At 43.0% G+C, this 19,378-nt stretch overlaps 1 protein-coding gene across 1 annotated transcript in view; it reads left to right on the top strand.

Annotated features, from left to right (window-relative positions):
• zmat4a (zinc finger, matrin-type 4a) overlaps window positions 1-18,535 on the top strand; it is a 149,456-nt gene extending 130,921 nt beyond the window's left edge. The window contains exon 7 of the mRNA XM_021606382.2: window positions 15,952-18,535. Within this exon, the coding sequence (XP_021462057.2) occupies window positions 15,952-15,979 (28 nt within the window). The 3' untranslated portion in view covers window positions 15,980-18,535. The remainder of the gene's footprint in view (window positions 1-15,951) is intronic.
• Window positions 18,536-19,378: the final 843 nt, after the last annotated feature.

Here is a 19,378-nt window from a genome sequence, read left to right as displayed (position 1 = left end):
AGGATATCTGGTATGAACCGCTCTCAAGGTCATGCCACAGCATTTTAAATCAGTTTGAGGTTAGGACTCTGGTTGGGCCACTCCAGAAGGCGTATTTTCTTCTGTTGAAGTCATTCTGTTGTTGATTTATGTCTGTGTTTTGGATTGTTGTCCTGTTGCATCACCAAACTTCTATTGAGCTTCAATTGGCAGACAGCCTAACATTCTCCTGCAAAATGTCTTGAACTTGGGAATTCATTTTTCCGTCGATGATAGCAAGCTGTCCAGGCCCTGAGGCAGCAAAGCAGCTCCAAACCATGAGGCTCCCTCCACCATACTTTACAGTTGGGATGAGGTTTTGATGTTGGTGTGCTGTGCCTTTTTTTTCACACACATAGTGTTGTGTGTTCCTTCCAAACATCTCAACTGTAGTTTAATCTGTCCACAGAATATGTTGCCAGAAGTGCTGTGGAACATCCAGGTGGTCTTTTGAAAACTTCAGGCGTACAGCAATGTTTTATTTGGACAGCAGTGGCTTCTTCCGTGGGGTCCTCCCATGAACACCATTCTTGTTTAGTGTTTTACGTATCATAGACTTGTCAACAGAGATGTTTGCATGTTCCAGAAGTCTTTAGCTGACACTCTAGGATTCTTCTTAACCTCATTGAGCATTCGCACTGTGCCATTTCAGTCATCTTTGCAGGACAGCCACTCCTAGGGAGAGTAGCAACAGTGCTGAACGTTTTCCATTTATAGACAATTTCCAGCTTAATGCAAGTCAACAATTCTTCTTCTGAGATCTCTTTTGTTCGAGGCATGGTTCACATCAGGCAATGCTTCTTGTGAATAACAAACTCCAATTTTGTGTGTTTTTTTATATGGCAGGGCAGCTCTAATCAACATCTCCAATCTCGTCTCATTGATTGTTCTCCAGGTTAACTGTCTCCTGACTCCAATTAGTTTTTGGAAAAGTCATTAGCCTAGGGGTTCACATACTTTTTCCAACCTACACTGTGAATGTTTAAATTATGTATTCAATATAGTCAATAAAAATACAATAATTTGTGTTCTTAGTTTAAACACACTGTGTTTGTCTATTGTTATGACTAAGATGAAGATCAGATCAAATTTCATGACAAATTTATGCTGAAATCCAGGTAATTCCAAAGGGTTCACTTACTTTTTCTTGTCACTCTAGGTCCTGGATGGCAGGATGCTTAGCCCCAGTGATGTACTGGGCCGGTCAGATGCAGAACAGTTGCCATATGCAACCGGTCAGGATGCTATCGATGATGCAGCTGTAGAACTTTTTGAGGATTTGGGGACACATGCAAAATCTTTTCAGTCTCCTGAGGGGGAAAGATGTTGTTGTGCCCTCCACTACAACCCCGTCGATGAGAATGGGGTCCTGTTCGGCCTGCGTTTTCCTGAAGACCATGATCATCTCCTTTGTCTTGCTCACATTGAGGGAGAGGTTGTTGTCCTGGCACCACACTGCCAGGTCTCTATAGGCTGTCTCGTCATTTTCGGTGATCAGGCCTACCACTGTTGTGTGGTCAGCAAGTTTAATGAAGGTGTTGGAGACGTGTTTGGCCACTCAGTATTGTGTGAACAGGTAGTACAGAAGGGACTAAGCACGCACCCCTGAGGGGCCCCAGTGTTGAGGATCAGCGTGGCAGACGTGTTGTTGGCTTCCCTTACCACCTGAGGGCGGCCCGTCAGGAAGTCCAGGATCCAGTTGCAGAGGGAGGTGTTTAGTCCCAGGGTCCTTCATTTATTGATGAGCTCCATTGGCACTATGGTGTTGAAATCTGAGCTGTAGTCAATGAACAGCATTCTCACATAGGTGTTCCTTTTGTCCAGGTGGGAAAGGGCAGTGTGGAGTGCGATTGAGATTGCGTCATATGTGGATCTGTTGGGGCGGTATGCGAATTGGAGTTGGTCTAGGGTATCCGGGATGATGCTGTTGATGTGAGCTTTGACCTGCCTTTCAAAGCACTTCATGGCTACCGGCGTGACTGCTGCGGGTCGGTAATTATTGAAGCAGGTTTACCTTCGCTTCATTGGGCACATGGACTATAGTGGTCTGTTTGAAACGTGTAGGTATTACAGACTCATCCAGGGAGAAGTCGAACATGTCAGTAAAGACACTTGCCAGTTGGTCCACACATGCTTTGAGGACACATCCTGGTAATCCGTCTGGCCCCACGGCTTTGTGAATGTTGACCTGTTTAAAGGTCTTGCTCGGCTACTGAGAGCATTGTCATGCAGTCGTCCGGAACAGCTGGTGTTTTCATGCATGCTTTGGTGTTGCTTGCCTCGAAGCGAGCATAATAGGCATTTAGCTCATCTGGAAGGCTCGCGTCACTGGGCAGCTCACGGCTTGGTTTCCCTTTGTAGTCCATAATAGTTTTCAAGCCCTGCCACATCCGATGAGCATCAGAGCAGTTGTAGTAGTAATTACTTAAAAATCATACAATGTGATTTTCTGCATTTTTGTTTCAGATTCTGTCTCTCACAGTTGAAGTGTACCTATGATAAAAATTACAGACCTCTACATGCTTTGTAAGTAGGAAAACCTGCAAAATCGGCAGTGTATCAAATACTTGTTCTCCCCACTGTATTTCAGTTTTTATTGTCCCGTTGGTCGGATTGTCTTGATTGTATGTCATCCATTTGGCCAATGGAACGTATGGTAGTGGAGGTTTACTCACTCGGCAACGATTTCTCAGAAGGCAGCCTGACCTCTGCTCCATTTTTCTCTGTCTTTTCTACACGCAAATGACAGGGATTTGGGCCCGTTCCCGAGAAAGCAATATATCCTTTGTGTCTGACTCATTACAGAAACAAATCTTTGTCCAGTTCGAGGTGAGTAATCGCTGTTCTGATGTACAGAAGTTATTTCCGATCATAAGAGATTGTAGCAGCAACATCATGTACAAAATAAATATCACAAAAAAAATTAACAAAATAGCACAGTTGGTTAGGAGCCCGTAAAACTGCAGCCATCCCTTCCAACTTCATTCTTCCTTTGGTCTGATGAGTCTGAATTAGAGATTTTTGGTTCCTATCGCCGTGTCTTTGTGAGATGTAGGTGAATGTATGATCTCTGCATGTGTGGTTCCCGCCGTGAAGCATGGAGGAGGAGGTGTGATGTGTAGGAGTGCTTTGCTGGTGACACTGTCAGTGATTTATTTAGAATTCAAGGCACACTCAACCAGCATGGCTACCACAGCATTCTGCAGCGATACGCCATCCCATCAATCTGGTTTGCACTTAGTCCCCCTATCATTTGTTTTTCAACAGGACCCAACACACCTCCAGGCTGTGTAAGGCTATTTGACCAAGAAGGAGAGTGATGGAGTGCTGCATCAGATGACCTGGCCTCCACAATCACCCAACCTCAACCCAATTGAGATGGTTTGGGATGAGTTGGATGTGCAAAGGGAAGGAAAAGCATCCAACAAATGCTCAGCGTATGTGGGAACTCCTTCAAGACTGTTGAAAAAGCGTTCCAGGTGAAGCTGGTTGAGAGAATGCCAAGAGTGTGCAAAGCTGTCATCAAGGCAAAGGGTGGTTTGATTTGTTTAACACTTTTTTGGTTACTACATGATTCAATATGTGTTATTTCATAGTTTTGATGTCTTCACTACAACGTAGAAAATAGTCAAAATAAGGTAAAACCCTTGAATGAGTAGGTGTGTCCAAACTTTTGACTGGTACTGTAAATTATACCGCGTTTGGTTTAGGAGTATGTGCTATGCCACTGAAAATCAATTGGCACTTTCAGCCATAGCCATAGCTAGAATAGATAGAATGTATGCAGCTATAGATGATGTGAGAGATTTTGAAGACTGAGTAAGCAAAATATTAGATAGTGGGGGAGTCCCTCTTCTGGCTTCGGGCGTCTTTGTATCTTTTTCCACTTAAGTTCAGACTTATTGAAAGCAATTAGTTTTTGAGTAGGAAAAACGATTCTAATTGAGCCATTTTTTCACTTCTTTCACATTGCTGCTGCTAATTGGTGGCCAATGCCGTGGTGCCTGCAGGAGTGGCACCCAGATTCAACAAGCGCTTGATGTACTGTAGACACAAACAAACACCCAGAGCCCGGGCTAGCTCCATCAGGCTGTGATCATCAGAGAGAACAAACAACTAGCGCTAATGCACAACTAAAATGCACACACACACACACACACATACAAACAACCATCTAAGTCAAACATCTACCGCTAATACACAACTAAAATGCAAACACACTTACACCACTATCTAACTCAAACAACTGGCAATTATACACAACCAACACACACAACTAACACCAAGGGTGTTTCTCAAAATGCATACTACCGTGCTCCGAGCACACAAATTGGAGCATGGGAGGGTCAGAGTATTTGTCCAAATCAAAGTATGCAAAATGGAGCACGGAGGGTACTTCTCAAATGTGTACTCCGTTTGTACATATTTTGAAGCATGCATCGATACACGCTTTAATGAAAAGCATGCAAAGAAATATAATGCAACCACGTAAGAAATGACGCAAATTTTCTTGAAATCAATGTTTGCCATTATTTGTCCTGAAGCGAGAGAAAATACACTCCAACTTCAGAATGAAATGTTGCCTATTCATATCTCATATGTTGCCCGACTACAATATTTTATCTTGATACGTACATTTTGGCATGTTACCTACCTACAATACCCACTGTGGTGTTCGTAGGTCGCAAGCCCAAGGTACTGTAAGTCAATAGAGCTAACTGGCTAGCTAGGGCAGCCTAGTGGTTAGAGCGTTGGGTCAGTAACCAAAAGGTTGCTGGATCAAATTCCCGAGCTGACAAGGTAAACAAAATCTGTTCCCTTGGTGCCTGAAATGTGGATGTTGATTATGGCAGCCCCCCACGCCTCACTGATTCAGAGGGGTTGGGTTAAATGCTGAAGATGCATTCAGTTGTACAACTGACTAGGTACCTTCTTTTCTTCTCTTTTTTACTACTGTTAGCTAGCAAGATAGCCACAATGAATAGTTAGCTAGCTACCCACGAATAATTGACATCTACCTTGGATGACATTGGTTTAAGGTCATTTTCTGCCTGTTACCTACATTATTACGATTCACATATAGCTAGAAGTAAAACGTTTGCTTTGTGTATATCTTGTTTAGTCTCTATTGTTGCCATTGTCCTGGAGGTAATACAGTCGGGGAGTGCGAGTGCTTCTCAAATGTGATGTTTAATGCGTTCTCCACCTTCTCGTCCTCACAAGGACATACTCAAGAGAACGTCCTCTGAGAATGCACTTGGAGCATTAGAGTGTGGAGCACGGTAGTATGCATATTGAGAAACACCCCAACTCAAGCAGGTCATTCTAAAACACAACCAACATCCAGTGTTCAGAGTTAAACACACTGTTTTTGTCCTGAAACAGTAGTAGATAGGTAGTTAGGTAGGTCAGAGGATGGGCTGGTTGTGGGCCCAGCACAGCGCAGCCTAGCCCGTAGGTGTGAATTGATGAGCTTTCTGTGGTGCATGTCCTGGAATTAATTCCCCCTGTTGGCCCATCTGCCCGCACGTGTCCACACTCCACAGGGATGCAGACATCAGGAGACGTGACATACCGTTTAACAGCCCTGCACTTTAGTCATGCTTCACCACACTGCCTCATTGGAGCTAGTGGCTTTCCACACAGGCAGATCCAACCGCCCACCCCCAGCAGCCCAGAGCAACCTCTTTCCTCTCTTTCTCTCAACACACTCTTTGTCACTCTCCCTCTTTCTCACTTCCTCTCTTTCTCTCACTTCCCCTCTCTCTCACTCTATCTCTCTTTCTCCAGACCTCAACACCCTCCAGTCAGCCCGGGTGGCTTCACACTGCCAACAGTGTGATGGGTGTATTTAGGTCATTGCTTTATGCTAGTTTATCCAGATAGAATAAAGACATCTCCTTAGGAATTCTCTCTCTCTCTATCTCTCTCTCTCTCTCTCTCTCTCTCTCTCTCTCTCTCTCTCTCTCTCTTCTCTCTCTCTCTCTCCCTCCCTCCCTGTGCACAGAGGGCAGAAATGTTATTGTTGTGTGTCTCTTGTGTCCTACGTCGTAGCTCGACCAAAAATAAGATGGTATAGTTCCTTTATTGTGCTTTGATGGTATGACTTTACAGAGAAGGGAGTACAGTGAGCGTGCTTATCAACCGTTTTTCAGTAATTTATCTAAATACCTTTTCCATTTAGCTAGGTTGTCACTAGAAAAAGTGATGCACTGTGAATTGAAAAAAATCAATGCAGTTACATATCGGGATATTATATTGTTCTTCGTCATCTTTTTACATTTGTTTTCAGCACTTTTATTTCCACGCCTGATTTGTTATGGCTCTCTCTTGTCCCTCTGTAGCAGACATGTGGTGAGCAATACTTTTGGAACATCGAATCGCAATCGTGAGACTCACAATAGATATCGTACTGGCACCTACTGTAAGTATCGTGATAATATTGTATCGTGAGGTTCCCGGCAATTCCTAGTGAATTGCATGAAGTCGGGTCAGGTCAGATTGAGTAAAGTTAGGTTACGTAGGGGTCATATTGACCTCCCCACTCTTATCACAAATTGATACCCGCAAGCAAAGATGACTGAACTCTGTGTAGCTAACTTGAACCAAGTCCAAGAACTTCAGTGAGGATATTCAATTTTGAGTGGAGCCATGACCCATTCACGGTGTGCTTAATAATGAGATGTGTGATCAATACTAGACTAACAAGCCTGCTACAACAGTACAACAGCCCCTGCTGGAATCCAAAGCGGAAAGTATGCCACAAATTGAGGTCTTCCTTTGATTCACTAACTCAATTTGGCTGTCTGACATGTTTCTCTTTTCTCTGTCCAAGTATTTCTCCAGTTGTCCTGCGCTTCAATTGAGCCAAACAGCAGCGCTGTACCTGGTTGTCCCAAATGGCACCCTATTCCCTAGAGCACTACTTTTTACCAGATCCCTATGGGCCCCAGTCAAACGTATTGCACTATATAAAAAATGGGGTGTCACATGGGAAGCAGACATCCTGTGTTTAAGAACTAGCTTCTTCACATAATCTGTCCTTCCATGTGATGGCATAAGAAGTAGTCTTTTAGCCTGGTCCTGTCTGCTGAGACAGAAATAACCCGCTGACAGCCTGGTTGTATGAGCTGACTGAGGTCCCCTCTCCTCCCCAGACCAGCCAAGGTATGGCTGACCAGCCAGGGGATCCTGGACATGTGGTTGTTGGCTGGCTGGTCAGTGTGAACTAAGGAGAAACTGTGAGGGAACCAATTGGACATCTAGTTCAGGACAGGAGAAGAGGAGGAGGAGGCTCTTTCTCAACCTCTTTCTCAACCAACCTAGATCATATTCAGACAAGCTGTAAACAGGCTTATATGTGTTGATGTGTTCACCTTCACAACAATATCAACATATGAATGTCATGATAGATTGTGGGCACAGGAGGCTGCTTAGTGGAGGACGGCTCATAATTATGACTGGAATGGAGTGAATGGAGTGGTATCAAACACATGGAAACCACATGGAAACCATCTAACCATTACTATGAGCCCATCCTTCCCAATTAAGGTGCCGCCGGCCACCTGTGATTGTGGGGGCTGTGTAGTTGTTGCTTAGGGCCACAGTCAGAGTCTGTAGTTGTGCGTGAAATGGTCTTTGCTATGTAATGTTATCCTCCACCGCCAGAGATGGAGACGCAGAGAGACCAGTCTGGGAAACACGAGTCCGGAACACAACATGGCTGTAATAGCGTTACGAGGCGAGGCGGGGGGGACCGTTGTGGGAGCGAGACCCGTCCCTTAGCCCTGTGCTCCTTCGCTGCTCCACTATCAATAGGTCAAGTCAAGCAGACGGCCTCGTTACCATGCCATCACCGATCTCTTGGCACATCATCCATCAACACCCAACTATCAACGCCCAACCATCCCCATTCCCTGCTGCTCGCCTGCACAGACATTAGACGCTGCGTTCTCACACCCAGTACTCACGAATGAGTCTGCGACGGGTGGGAGGATGAGTCTGGCAGTTTGAACGTTGGTGCAGTGATTTGCTATTGCAGCTCTCGTTTCCCGTGTGGACTCAACCGACCGTCCACAGAAAGAGAGAAAGCTGATTAATATATGATGTGATGGATGGTTCACCTCTCGGGTTTGACACACCAGCCATTCCAACATGTGGCACCAGTCAGACGATTATGTGAAATAAAACAATTATTCAGCCTACCAATAATCCATACACTTAACTGTATAGGGTGTTTCCCAAATGGGACCAGACTCCCTATGCAGTGCACTACTATTGAGCAGGGCCCGTCTCTTGTCAAAAGTAGTGCACTATATAGGGAATAGGGTGCCCTTTGGGACTCACTGTGCACTGTGCTGTATATCTCTGAGATTCAAGACAATTGGTTGGTCTGCTACTGCAGCTGTGGCAGCCATGCTCACTGCGTGGTGTTTTCACAATGGGAAATTCAGATTGTGGAAATAATACCGTTTCAATAATTCATGAGATATACCTCCTTTTAGATTGAGGTTGAAATATTATGAACCTCTTTTTTTTTTTTTTCCACTGGGGATTTCCTCTCTGTGCTTGTAATGTCATGTATAAAACAGACAGGATTTAGACTTTTGCAGGCGTAGTTTCATCTGGTCTATGTAGATGTCTTTGAGTTGATTAGTGACACAGTATAGCAGACTGACTTGGCGTAGATGTTATGCTTGGGTCGGTATTCCACTGAAGTGACTGTGTGTGTTTGTGACAGGGGAAAGGGGTTTACTGTGTGTAGTCTGTGTGTTTACTGTGTGTAGTCTGTGTGTTTACTGTGTGTAGTCTGTGTGTCCTCTGCTATCTACCGTGGCCATAAAACCTAATGCATTCAACGGCTCAAATCCAGCCGTTAAAACTGTCAAACAAAGGCGGCTTGATTTATGCTGTTTATCCTGGTGCCTTGTGCTGTACTGAGCCTGGGACATGAAACAGAATGGAACAGTATGAGAGTGGCAGTGTTTGGGTGTCCTCTCCCACCTGCTTCTCCCTAGTCACACATACTGATACTGCTGCCTTCTCTCTCTCTCTCTTTCCCCATTTCCCCTGTCCCCCGCGGTCACAAAGATAGAGGTGGTGGGTAGGTATGCTTTTATCCAGACTCCCCCCCCCCAGCACACTTGCTACTCAGTGTACTCACACACCCCACACTCCCCTGGTGACAGACCTGACATCTCTTTGAATTCTACCTCTCCTCCATTCCTCCTCTTTCTTTGCACTGTGACGACCAATTTACCGCCAGTATCATATCCCACTTTCCACACAAACACAATCATCACTGTTTTGTCATTTCTGATCCTCTGTTCACAAAGGAAACCTTTATTCCCTTGTCTTAGAAAATTAAAATGATTCATTCACACTCAAGAACAGTGCAAAAAGAAAAGGGGGGGGACTTTTTTATATGTATATATATATAACAATAGAGGCCTTATATTCTTTTTTGCAGAATATGAGCTTTTTTCCTATATCCGATCTATGATGGGAAAAGTTGCTTTCGCAGAGAACAAACAACCCCAAGTTATAACAGACTAATATTATTCTTCTTTACAGTCTCAGCTTGGCATTATTAACATCAGTCAAGGCCATCATTCTCAATATAAAGGTAATGTCACACAGACATATAGAACTGTAGGATGTGTGAAAGGCAGTTATGTGTGTTTGTACATGAAAGGTCAATTTTTTTCTCTAGGAAACTTCAATTTCAGCCTTCTATTTATGGGGCGACATGAAAATACAGTATCATAGACTTTGATGGATTAATTGAGAGGCACCCTTATTCTGCCCCCCCCCCTCTCTCTTTCTCTCTCTCTCCCCCTCTTACTGCTGCCCCCAACCCTTTCTCTCTCTCTCTCTCTCTCTCCCTCCCTCCCAATTCAATTTAAGGGGCTTTTTTGGCATGTCAAACATATGTTTACATTGCCAAAGCAAGTGAAATAGATAATAAACAATACAAAATGAACAGTAAGCATTACACTCACTCTCTCTCTCCCCCTCTCTTACTGCTGCCCCAACCCCTTCTCCCACTCTCTCTCTCTCTCCCCCTCTCTTACTGCTGCCCCAACCCCTTCTCCCACTCCCCCCCCCCCCCCCCCCCCCCTCCTCTCTCTTGCACGACAGTCAGTCAGTAGAGGATTGCCCAGAGAGGAACACATCCCCATGAGACACAATGATGTGTGCCACAAATCCCCAAATCTTTCACATTGTCAGACTGAAAGACCCGCTCCTCAAATCCTTCACGCACACATTCAAAAGAGCTATAACAGCAGCACATGCATATTTACAGTGACTTCAGAAAGTATTCATACCCCTTGACGTATTCACATTCACATTCACTGTAACACACATTTTGTTGTGTTACAGACTGATTTAGAAAATAAATCTCACCCATCTACACACAATACCCCATAATGACAAATTGTTTTTTAGAAATGTTTGCACATTTATTGAAAATGAAGTACAGACATAGTACAGCAATCTTCAAGTCTTTCCACAGATTTTCAATAGGATTCAAGTCTGGGCTTTGGCCGGGCCACTCAAGGACTTTCACATTATTGTTCTGAATCCATTCCAGAGTTGCTTTGGCTGTATGCTTGGGGTCACTGTCCTGTTGGAACGTAAGTATTTGTCCCAGTCTAAGGTTGTTTGCACTTTGAAGCAGGTTCATTAATCAATGATTTGCCTCTATAGGGCTCCATTCATTGTTCCCTGTATGCTTTCCAGTCTCCCAGTCCTTGCCGCTAAAAAGCAACCAATTTAGCATGTTGCTATCACCACCATGCTTCATGGTAGGGATGGTGTCCAGACATAGTGCTTTGCATTTTGGCCAAAGGTTTCAATTTTAGTCTCATCAGACCACAGAATATTTGTGCCTTATGCTCTCAGAGTCTTTCAGGTGCCTTTTTGAAAACTCAAGGCCCAGGTTGGTGAAGTTCTGTAGAGACTGTTGTCCTTCTGGCAGGTTCTTCCAGCTCAGCCAAGGAACTCTGTAGTTCTGTCAGAGTGGTCATTGGGTTCTTGGTTACCTCCCTGACCCAAGGTCTTTCTTGACCGGTTGCTCAGTTTGGTCGGCCAGCTCTAGGCAGAGTCTCGGTAGTACCATATTTTTTTCAATTTCCCAATGATGGAGACCACTGTGTTCTTGGAAAGTTTAACCACTCTAGAAATTGGTTCATACCCTTCCCCAGATATATGGTTCATCACAATTCTATCTTGAGATCTACGGACAGTTCCTTGGACTTCATGGTATAGCTTCTACTCTGACATGCACTGTCAACTGTGGGACCTAATATAGACAGGCGTGTTTCTTTCTAAATCCTGTCCGAACAATTGAATTGGCCACAGGTGGATCCATATCAAGTTGTAGTGACATCTCAAGGATGAGCTCAATTTGGAGTGTCATAGCAAAGTGGTGTGAATACTTGTCTAAATGAGATATTTCCGTATTTAATTTTAAATACATTTGCTAACATTTGTAAAAACCAAGTGTTGCTTCGTCATTTCAAGGTATTGTCTGTAGATGTTAAAAGAACCACAACAATTTCATCCATTTTAAATTCAGGCTGTAACGCAACAACATGTGGAATAAGTGAAGGGGTATGAATATTTTCTGAAGGCACTGTGTAAGCTTGCATGTGTCTTCAAAGCGGAAACGCTCCTTAATCAGGATTGACATTCCATCTCATTAAAATGCAAGAGCATTTCAGTCTGTTCAAAGGTTTATAGGCTAGGAATGTGAATCTGCTGGTTGCAGGCATTAGACATCATTGCAGAAATATTTTGAGACTGACAGTGCAACTGCAGAGTATTTGCAGAACTGATAAAATAGGGTGGGAGAAAATATGAGCAGTAGGCTATTTATTTGGACCGGGGCAGACAACAGACCCTGTCTCAATGGCAGCATAAACGACCATATGGACAGTCCTGGAGAGAACACTTTACCAACATAAATCTGGCAACCGTATCGAACTGCTGCTTAGCAGCTGCAGAAATGCCTGGAGGGGTGGCAGAGGCAATTGATGGCCGTCTGAGGATGAGGCTGCTGACTGCTTCCAGCACTGGGAAGTAGAGTAGTGACTTTGGGTTTGTTTTTTATGAAGGTGTTGGAATGCTAAAATATTGACCAACTACAATGCATTGTGTGCCGGAGCAGAAAACAGCTTGAGCGCCAGCGGGAAGAGGAAGGGGAGGAGGGGAGGTTATTTCCAAACCCATCTTTCTCCAGTGATCATCCCCTGTGTGATGGCTTCATGATTTATAATCATGCTCAGTGGGGGCTCCGCTGAGGCCCTCTCGCTTGGCACTGCCCGGTGTTGGTGAGATGCACCCATTAGAAGCTCAGTGGAGGGAGGTTTAGAAACTGCTTTACAGCTCTGTAAAAGTTAGATATCAACGAGCAGGCAGGGGCAGCTTGAGGGCATACCATCAAACAGGAGAGATTGAAGTACAAAGCATGAAAGAGGCAAAGCCACAGAGACATTCAACAGTCCAAACGGCGGCCACTCGACTCTTATGATTCAGCCTCATTTCCTCATTGACTTCCTAATTAATTCCCAATGCACACTGAGAAGGAGATAGCTAGGGGCCCAGTATTTGCTGCAGAATAGACACATGGTCTATCCCAAATGAGATCGGTCTATACCAGCTCACCTGCTAATCCAAGCTGACATTCTTTCTCTCCACGCTTTACCATAAATTGACCAGATGGGAAACACATTAAGAACGTGTGTGTGTGATGTTCAATGGGGACATCTTATGGGTCTACCATGTAAAAGGGAGGATATGGAATATTTATTTTACAGCATTTAGTATGATGTAACTTGCCGGTGTACTGTACAAATCTGGAGGACTGATGCAGTTTTGTAGACTGAAATTGTTTTGGACGGGCAACTTGTTCTTCTATAGCAACAAAACCAGGAGTATCATAAGCTGCAACATAGTAAGAAGAAGGGAGGCATTTTATCACGGGGGGGAATTAACTTCAAAGGGACTGAGAATGTCCATGTGAAATATAGGCATGAAGATAAATAATGCATGGTTAATGCCTCCACCAGAGTAATGTGCTGACAGAATTTGTCACACACTTTATGAATACATAAGTTGTGTGTTCGCCACCACGCGGTTAAGGTCACTGCACTCAGATGGTGTGGTTTCTGTTTGCCATTGCACCAAGCGAAACTATGTAACTTGCACTCGCTTCACGGTAAATTCATTATGAGGCAGTTTGCCTTGAGAGGGAAAATAGGGGAGGCTTGATATTGCTCCTGGAAAATATAATTTTCCTGTCTCTGACTGACTTGAAAGATGTGGTAGTGGAGAGGGGGTTAAGATCGAATGGAGGGCTGGAAGCTGTACAGATAGTCTCACTGCGCTCCTAAAAGCTTTTCCTGCTGTCAGTTTTGGGAGGATGCATCTTTAAAAGCTGTCATTCTGATGGAGAGGACAGCAGTCGGCAGCAGCTCCATCAGCAGGAGGCTGAGACACACTATGTTTTTTTTTGGAGGGCGGCAGGTGACTCAATAGTAGGTGTTGCCACTAACAACACAGGACCCTTTTCAGACCCATCACAGAGTGGCCTTTCTTGGCTGGGCTTCTGTCAACGACTTACAGAACTGTGATCAAATCAGCTGAAATATGTTTTCATCTAAAATGTCAGAATGGTTCTTGGATGAGGTTGTCTCCTACGGGGACTATATAGTTTTACATTGAGACTTGGTTGGATTGTGTTCTCTTGATTTACTCAGCTGGTTACTGTTTACTTCTATCTCTGAGACCCATCTGCTTTTAGGCTATCAGTACACAATCAGTTGTCTAATTATTGTACTCTGTAATTATGTAGTTAATTAGACCAATTGAACTATGCTCCATTAGTACTGAGTCCAAAGCGAAGAGAAACTATAATATCTGAACATTGGTTGAAAAATAAATACGTACCTGCACGGTGTTTGATGCACACATTGTTTATTGAGTGCAACGTTGGGTTTTATACCAAAAACGAACACATTTAACTCTCTGGATGTGTATGCACTGTGTTTTAACTGAACAGCAAATTCAAAATTCCCATGTGACATCATTTAGCCTACAAAATCACGGCTGCATGTTTTCACTTGTGGAATTATGAAAAACTGATCCGGAATATGTTGTCGTTAGTCAGGTTTTAAGGTGATGTAAAATAGGTGGATGAGCCGCATTCATACGAGTGAAAGGCTCCGTCGATCAAGAGAACCCCTCTAATGAAAACAAAATGCTACATACGCCTGGCCTTTGAGTGGAATACATTCAGATCTGCTGGCGTGCTGAGAATATGTTCATTTTCCTCTGTTTGGTGGAACTGTTTTCTGTCTCCAAAGAGAGACCTTTCAATGTTGCTTTATTTCTCACCTTAGCACAGTGAATGTTGCATTAATCTTACTCATCCGTTTCAATCCCTCCCCTCTGCTTGTATTAGTGTGTGTGTGTGTGTGTGTGTGTGTGTGTGTGTGTGTGTGTGTGTGTGTGTGTGTGTGTGTGTGTGTGTGTGTGTGTGTGTGTGCACGCGCGCCTGTGTCTGCACATCTGCTCTGCATGCTGGTGTTCGGGTACATGCACTTGTGTGTGTGTGTGCGAGGGTGCTGATGTGTGTGGGTGCTTCAGTGTGCGTGTGTGGACTAAGGCCTATGCAGGTCTGATACATTAGCCTTTTATGGTGGAATTATTCCCGAACTAATGTGACTGGATGGGCCCTGCTCTACTGCTGCTGCTCTAGTCCTCTAGAGAATCATTCAGCAGGATGTTCATTTTACACGGCACACTGTTTACTCCCTCTGCTACGTTTACCTGGAGTCAACATAGAGACCCCTAAATGCAAGTCAGGGAATCGATTAATTGAACAAATAACTACTGTCTAATCTACAGTGCAAGAGCCAATGAGGGTTAAGAAAACTGTTTTAGAAACTGTTTTAGTAATCTATTGGCTCAAAATAAGCAATAGGTTACACCTGCACATTAACTACTGTTCCCATAAATGACACACCTAACTGTGTATTGTTCTCTGTATATTACCTTGGTGGAATCTAATCTACATCTACACACATACACCAAAAGTGTCCAAAACATCATCAGACCTTCACTGCATTAACACCGGCAGTTACAACGCGTGTGCTTACGTTATGTTAGTAAATAGCCATGTTTTGGCACTCTTGCAGCCACGCTGCAACACACACACACTCCTCCTTTTTTCTTCTGTAAGACTATCTATAGCACGTCTGACTATTAGATGTGAATTGGTTGTCATGTTTTGAGAACAGTCATCCCTGTATTAAGTGAGGGGACCGTCAGTATAATTTATCCAAGACCGGGAGAGAACTGGGAGAGGCGTCTCCGACTGTGATTGTGCGATGATAAACCATTAGATAAGACCTTCAGTCGATGTGGCGATGTCCTGGACATGCTATAAAAGCTGGCTTTCCGCACCTCTTCAATCACAACAGAAAGGGGATTAGCTGTTGGCCACTCTAAGTGTCATTGTCAAGCTCCGGGTGCTTTGTTGAGCACATGACAAACTAGAGCATAAAGTCATGCGGTACGTGAAGTATAGGAGACAGAAATGAGAAAGCGTAGCGAAGAAGGTTTTATGTTCAGTCCAGAGAAGCCAAGGCTGTTTAGACCTCCTTATACTTTAACTGCCCTCTTCTCCTGGTTGTTCTGTAGATGGTCTCCTTATCGTTGATATTTTATTATCGATCTTATCAGGATCATTTCACCTTCACCGCTAGTTTATTTTATTGGTTGAGATATATTTGACTTTTTACCTTTGTATAACAATAACATCTCTCTCCCTCCTCTCTCTCACTCCCTCTCTCTCTCCCCACTCTTTCTTTCCTTCTCTCTCTCTCTCTCTCTCTCTCTCTCTCTCTCTCGTTCTTTCTCTTGCAGCCTGAAGAATCAGATATGTGTCCAGTGAATCTTGAAGAACAAAACAAACCATTTGATTGATGTCAGACAAGCTGTGTTCAGCTTGCCCCAATTTTTCTGCCTCTGCCCTGCTTTCTCTCTCTACCACACAAACATACACACACACACACACACACACACGCACACGCACACACACACACGCACACGCACACACACACACACTCTCTATCTTTGTCCTGCTAGCATACAATAGGAGAGCAAGTTTTTTTTAAAATGCTTCAGCTCCACAGCATCTGTCTCACCTGTCAACTTAAGGCTTCTGCAGAACTCTTGTCATTTTGGCCATGTGATAATCAACATTCCACAGATTCTGCATTTCACACCAACAGATTCTCAGTACTTTTAAAGACGATGGTCGACGAGAATAAATGTGGATCCAGCAAAGGGACAGTCCCCTCAATGCATGAAGAAATTAACGACCTGCAACTTCATGCTAACTATGCTTTTGCTTTAGTTGTAAGTGGTTAGAGAGAGGAAGACTCTCAATGGCATTTTGGCTTGAGTAATAAAGTGTTTTTTGTAATTGATTTACCTGAAATAGAATATGTATAAGAGAACTGATATATAAGTAGTGTATTGTTTTTTAAATCTTATTTATGAGTAATTTATTTTTAAAATGTATTTTGCCCTCAGACTGTTTTTTTTCCTTTAGAATAATGTATAATAATGTTTGGGTCTATGCTATATATTCCCATCTAATTTCACAGTAACATAATATCCCTGGTGGACAAGTTGGCAATAATAATGACAGTTTGTACAATGTCATTGAACATAATGGCATGGTGCACAAGTTGCTTTATATATAATACAGTAAAAGGTTTTCATAATGTTTACAATTTGAATCTGAACTGATTTATCTGCAGCTCTAGTAGTCCTAAATAGGGGATCTACAGGTAACTGCCAAAATAAAGGAAACACAATAAGGTATATTGAAAGCAGGTGTATTGAAAGCAGATGCTTCCAAACAGATGTGGTTCATTGGTTAATTAAGCAATTAAAATCCCGTCATGCTTAGGGTCATATATAAAATGCCTAGTTGCCCATTATTTTGGACTAATTAACCCAGGAACCACAGTGACTTTGAAAGAGGGGTCTCAAAGGAGCATAGGGGGTTTAAAGGTGTGTGTGTTTGCATGTGTCAGTCACCAGATCTCAACCCAATTGAACACGTATGGGAGATGATGGAATTTCTCATGGAGTTGTAGAATCTATGCCAAGGCACCTTAAAGCTGTTCTGGCAGCTCGTGGTGGCCCAACACCCCATTAAAACACTATGTTGGAGTTTCCTTTATTTTGGCAGTTACCTGTACTTTGTCAGTGTTCCAGGTATAAACATGTGTTCTCTGTTCCTCCATGCGGATTGAGGTTCAAATGTGGTCTTCGTCTCAGGGAGGTCCCATTGATTACTATTGTCCAGATTTATGATTCAGATTCATGATTCAACAAAACTGTTCAAAAAATGTGTTCACTGAATTCATTCCAATAGAGCCTTTTAGAATGTGTTAGTATTACAGCCAATTACAGTCGATTTGAATCAAACCATGTTATTCTGTAATGGTGTAAAACATTGCTGTTATGATGATGATGATGATGTCTTATTCAGAAATTGAGAGTATTTAAAAAGCAATCCAACTTTAATATACAACCTTATCTCAACCTTCTGTAGCAACTCTTTCATTCTAATAGTTATAAGAACAATAAAGCTATGTAATGACAGTGGTTGGTGTTGCGATACATTTTACTTAATCAGAGTATGGTGGTTAAAGAGAACTACTAAGCAGGTGTTCTAGTTTGAATTTCTATTTGTTCTTACTGTTGTAGATGAAGCAGTTTATTTGTAATTGGGAAAGCAGATATATCTGTATACAGACATAAGAGTTACTTATTATCCTGCCAGTACAGTGCAGTCAGTGTCTGTCGACAGCAAAAACGTGTTTGATCAATAGCCTTGATAAATGTGTTAAAAAGGGATTGTTGTGTGCTAATTTATAAATAACTGATCTGTTTGTTTTGAAATGAGCAATGTCTGGAATTGTTAAACCAATTGAAACCAACCCTTCTCCTACCTTTTTAATTTGTTTTAGAAGACTTCAGCCATTTTGGATTTACTGCTTACACATACAAAAAAAACACACCTAAGCATTTTCATGCATCTTAGAGAGATGGAGTGAGAAATTCTAAAACATACTTCCTGAACTGAACACCAACTGAAGCTGGCTCAACTCAGAGCCAACCGCCTTGTGAGATGCCACAGGCAAAAAAAGACAATAATGTATAAAGTGTTTTTAATATTACAAACAACTTAAGATGTGCATGAATGATTTACTAATTAATGAAACTATCCTTATCAGATCCACTGAATTTCTTTGCTCAGACCAAGTCATAACGTTGCATTCTGCCCAACTTTGCATTGGATCTGGTGTCTCTCCCTCGATCTCCAGAGGAACTCCACGTCTCATACACCCCTACTCCCTTTGTGCTCTCTCTAGGTTATGTACTCTACGGTGTCTGAAAAACAATAAAAGACACTTGCAACTATACTATACCACCTGTCCAGTCGTGTTGCTTTGTTCTGTCTTATGTTTTCCTCCGAGCTGGCATTCTCATCCCCAAAGTCAACATGCCCAATTTCTCAATGGAAAGTCAATTGTTCCTTTGAGTCCTGGTCAAGATACAAAGATTTCCAGACTATTTCTGTTCTCCAAGTGTTCCCACACATCTAATCATTCAAGGGTTTTTCTTTGTCAAAACTTTGAAATAACACAAATGGAATCAAGTAGTAACCAAAAATGGGTTAAACAAATCAAAATATATTTTATATTTTAGATTCTTCAAAGTAGCCACCCTTGGCCTTGATGACAGCTTTGCAAACTCTTGGCATTCTCTCAACCAGCTTTACCTGGACTGCATTTCCAACAGTCTTGAAGGAGTTCCCACACATGCTGAGCACTTGTTGAGGTCAGGTGATTGTGGAGGCCAGGTAATCTGATAAAGCACTCCATCACTCTCCTTCTTGGTCAAATAGCCCTTACACAACCTGGAGGTGTGTTGGGTCATTGTCCCGTTGAAAATAAATTATATTCCCACTAATCTCAAACCAGATGGGATGGCGTATCGCTGCAGAATGCTGTGATAGCCATGCTTGTTAAGTGTGCCTAGAATTCTAAATAAATCACGGACAGAGTCACCAGCAAAGCAGCCCCACACCATCACACCTCCTCCTCCATGCTTCACGATGGGAACTACACATGCAGAGATCATCCGTTAACCTACACAAAGACAAGGCGGATGGAACCAAAAATCTAATTTGGACTCATCAGACCAAAGGACGAATTTCCACCGGTCTAATTTCCATTGCATGTGTTTCTTGGCCCTAGCAAGTCTCTTC

This window comes from Oncorhynchus mykiss, chromosome 6 (genome assembly GCF_013265735.2).
Source record: "Oncorhynchus mykiss isolate Arlee chromosome 6, USDA_OmykA_1.1, whole genome shotgun sequence".
In the NCBI taxonomy this organism is placed as follows: domain Eukaryota; kingdom Metazoa; phylum Chordata; class Actinopteri; order Salmoniformes; family Salmonidae; genus Oncorhynchus; species Oncorhynchus mykiss.
Note: the sequence above shows the minus strand (reverse complement) of the source record. Positions and strands in the feature narration are given on the sequence as shown.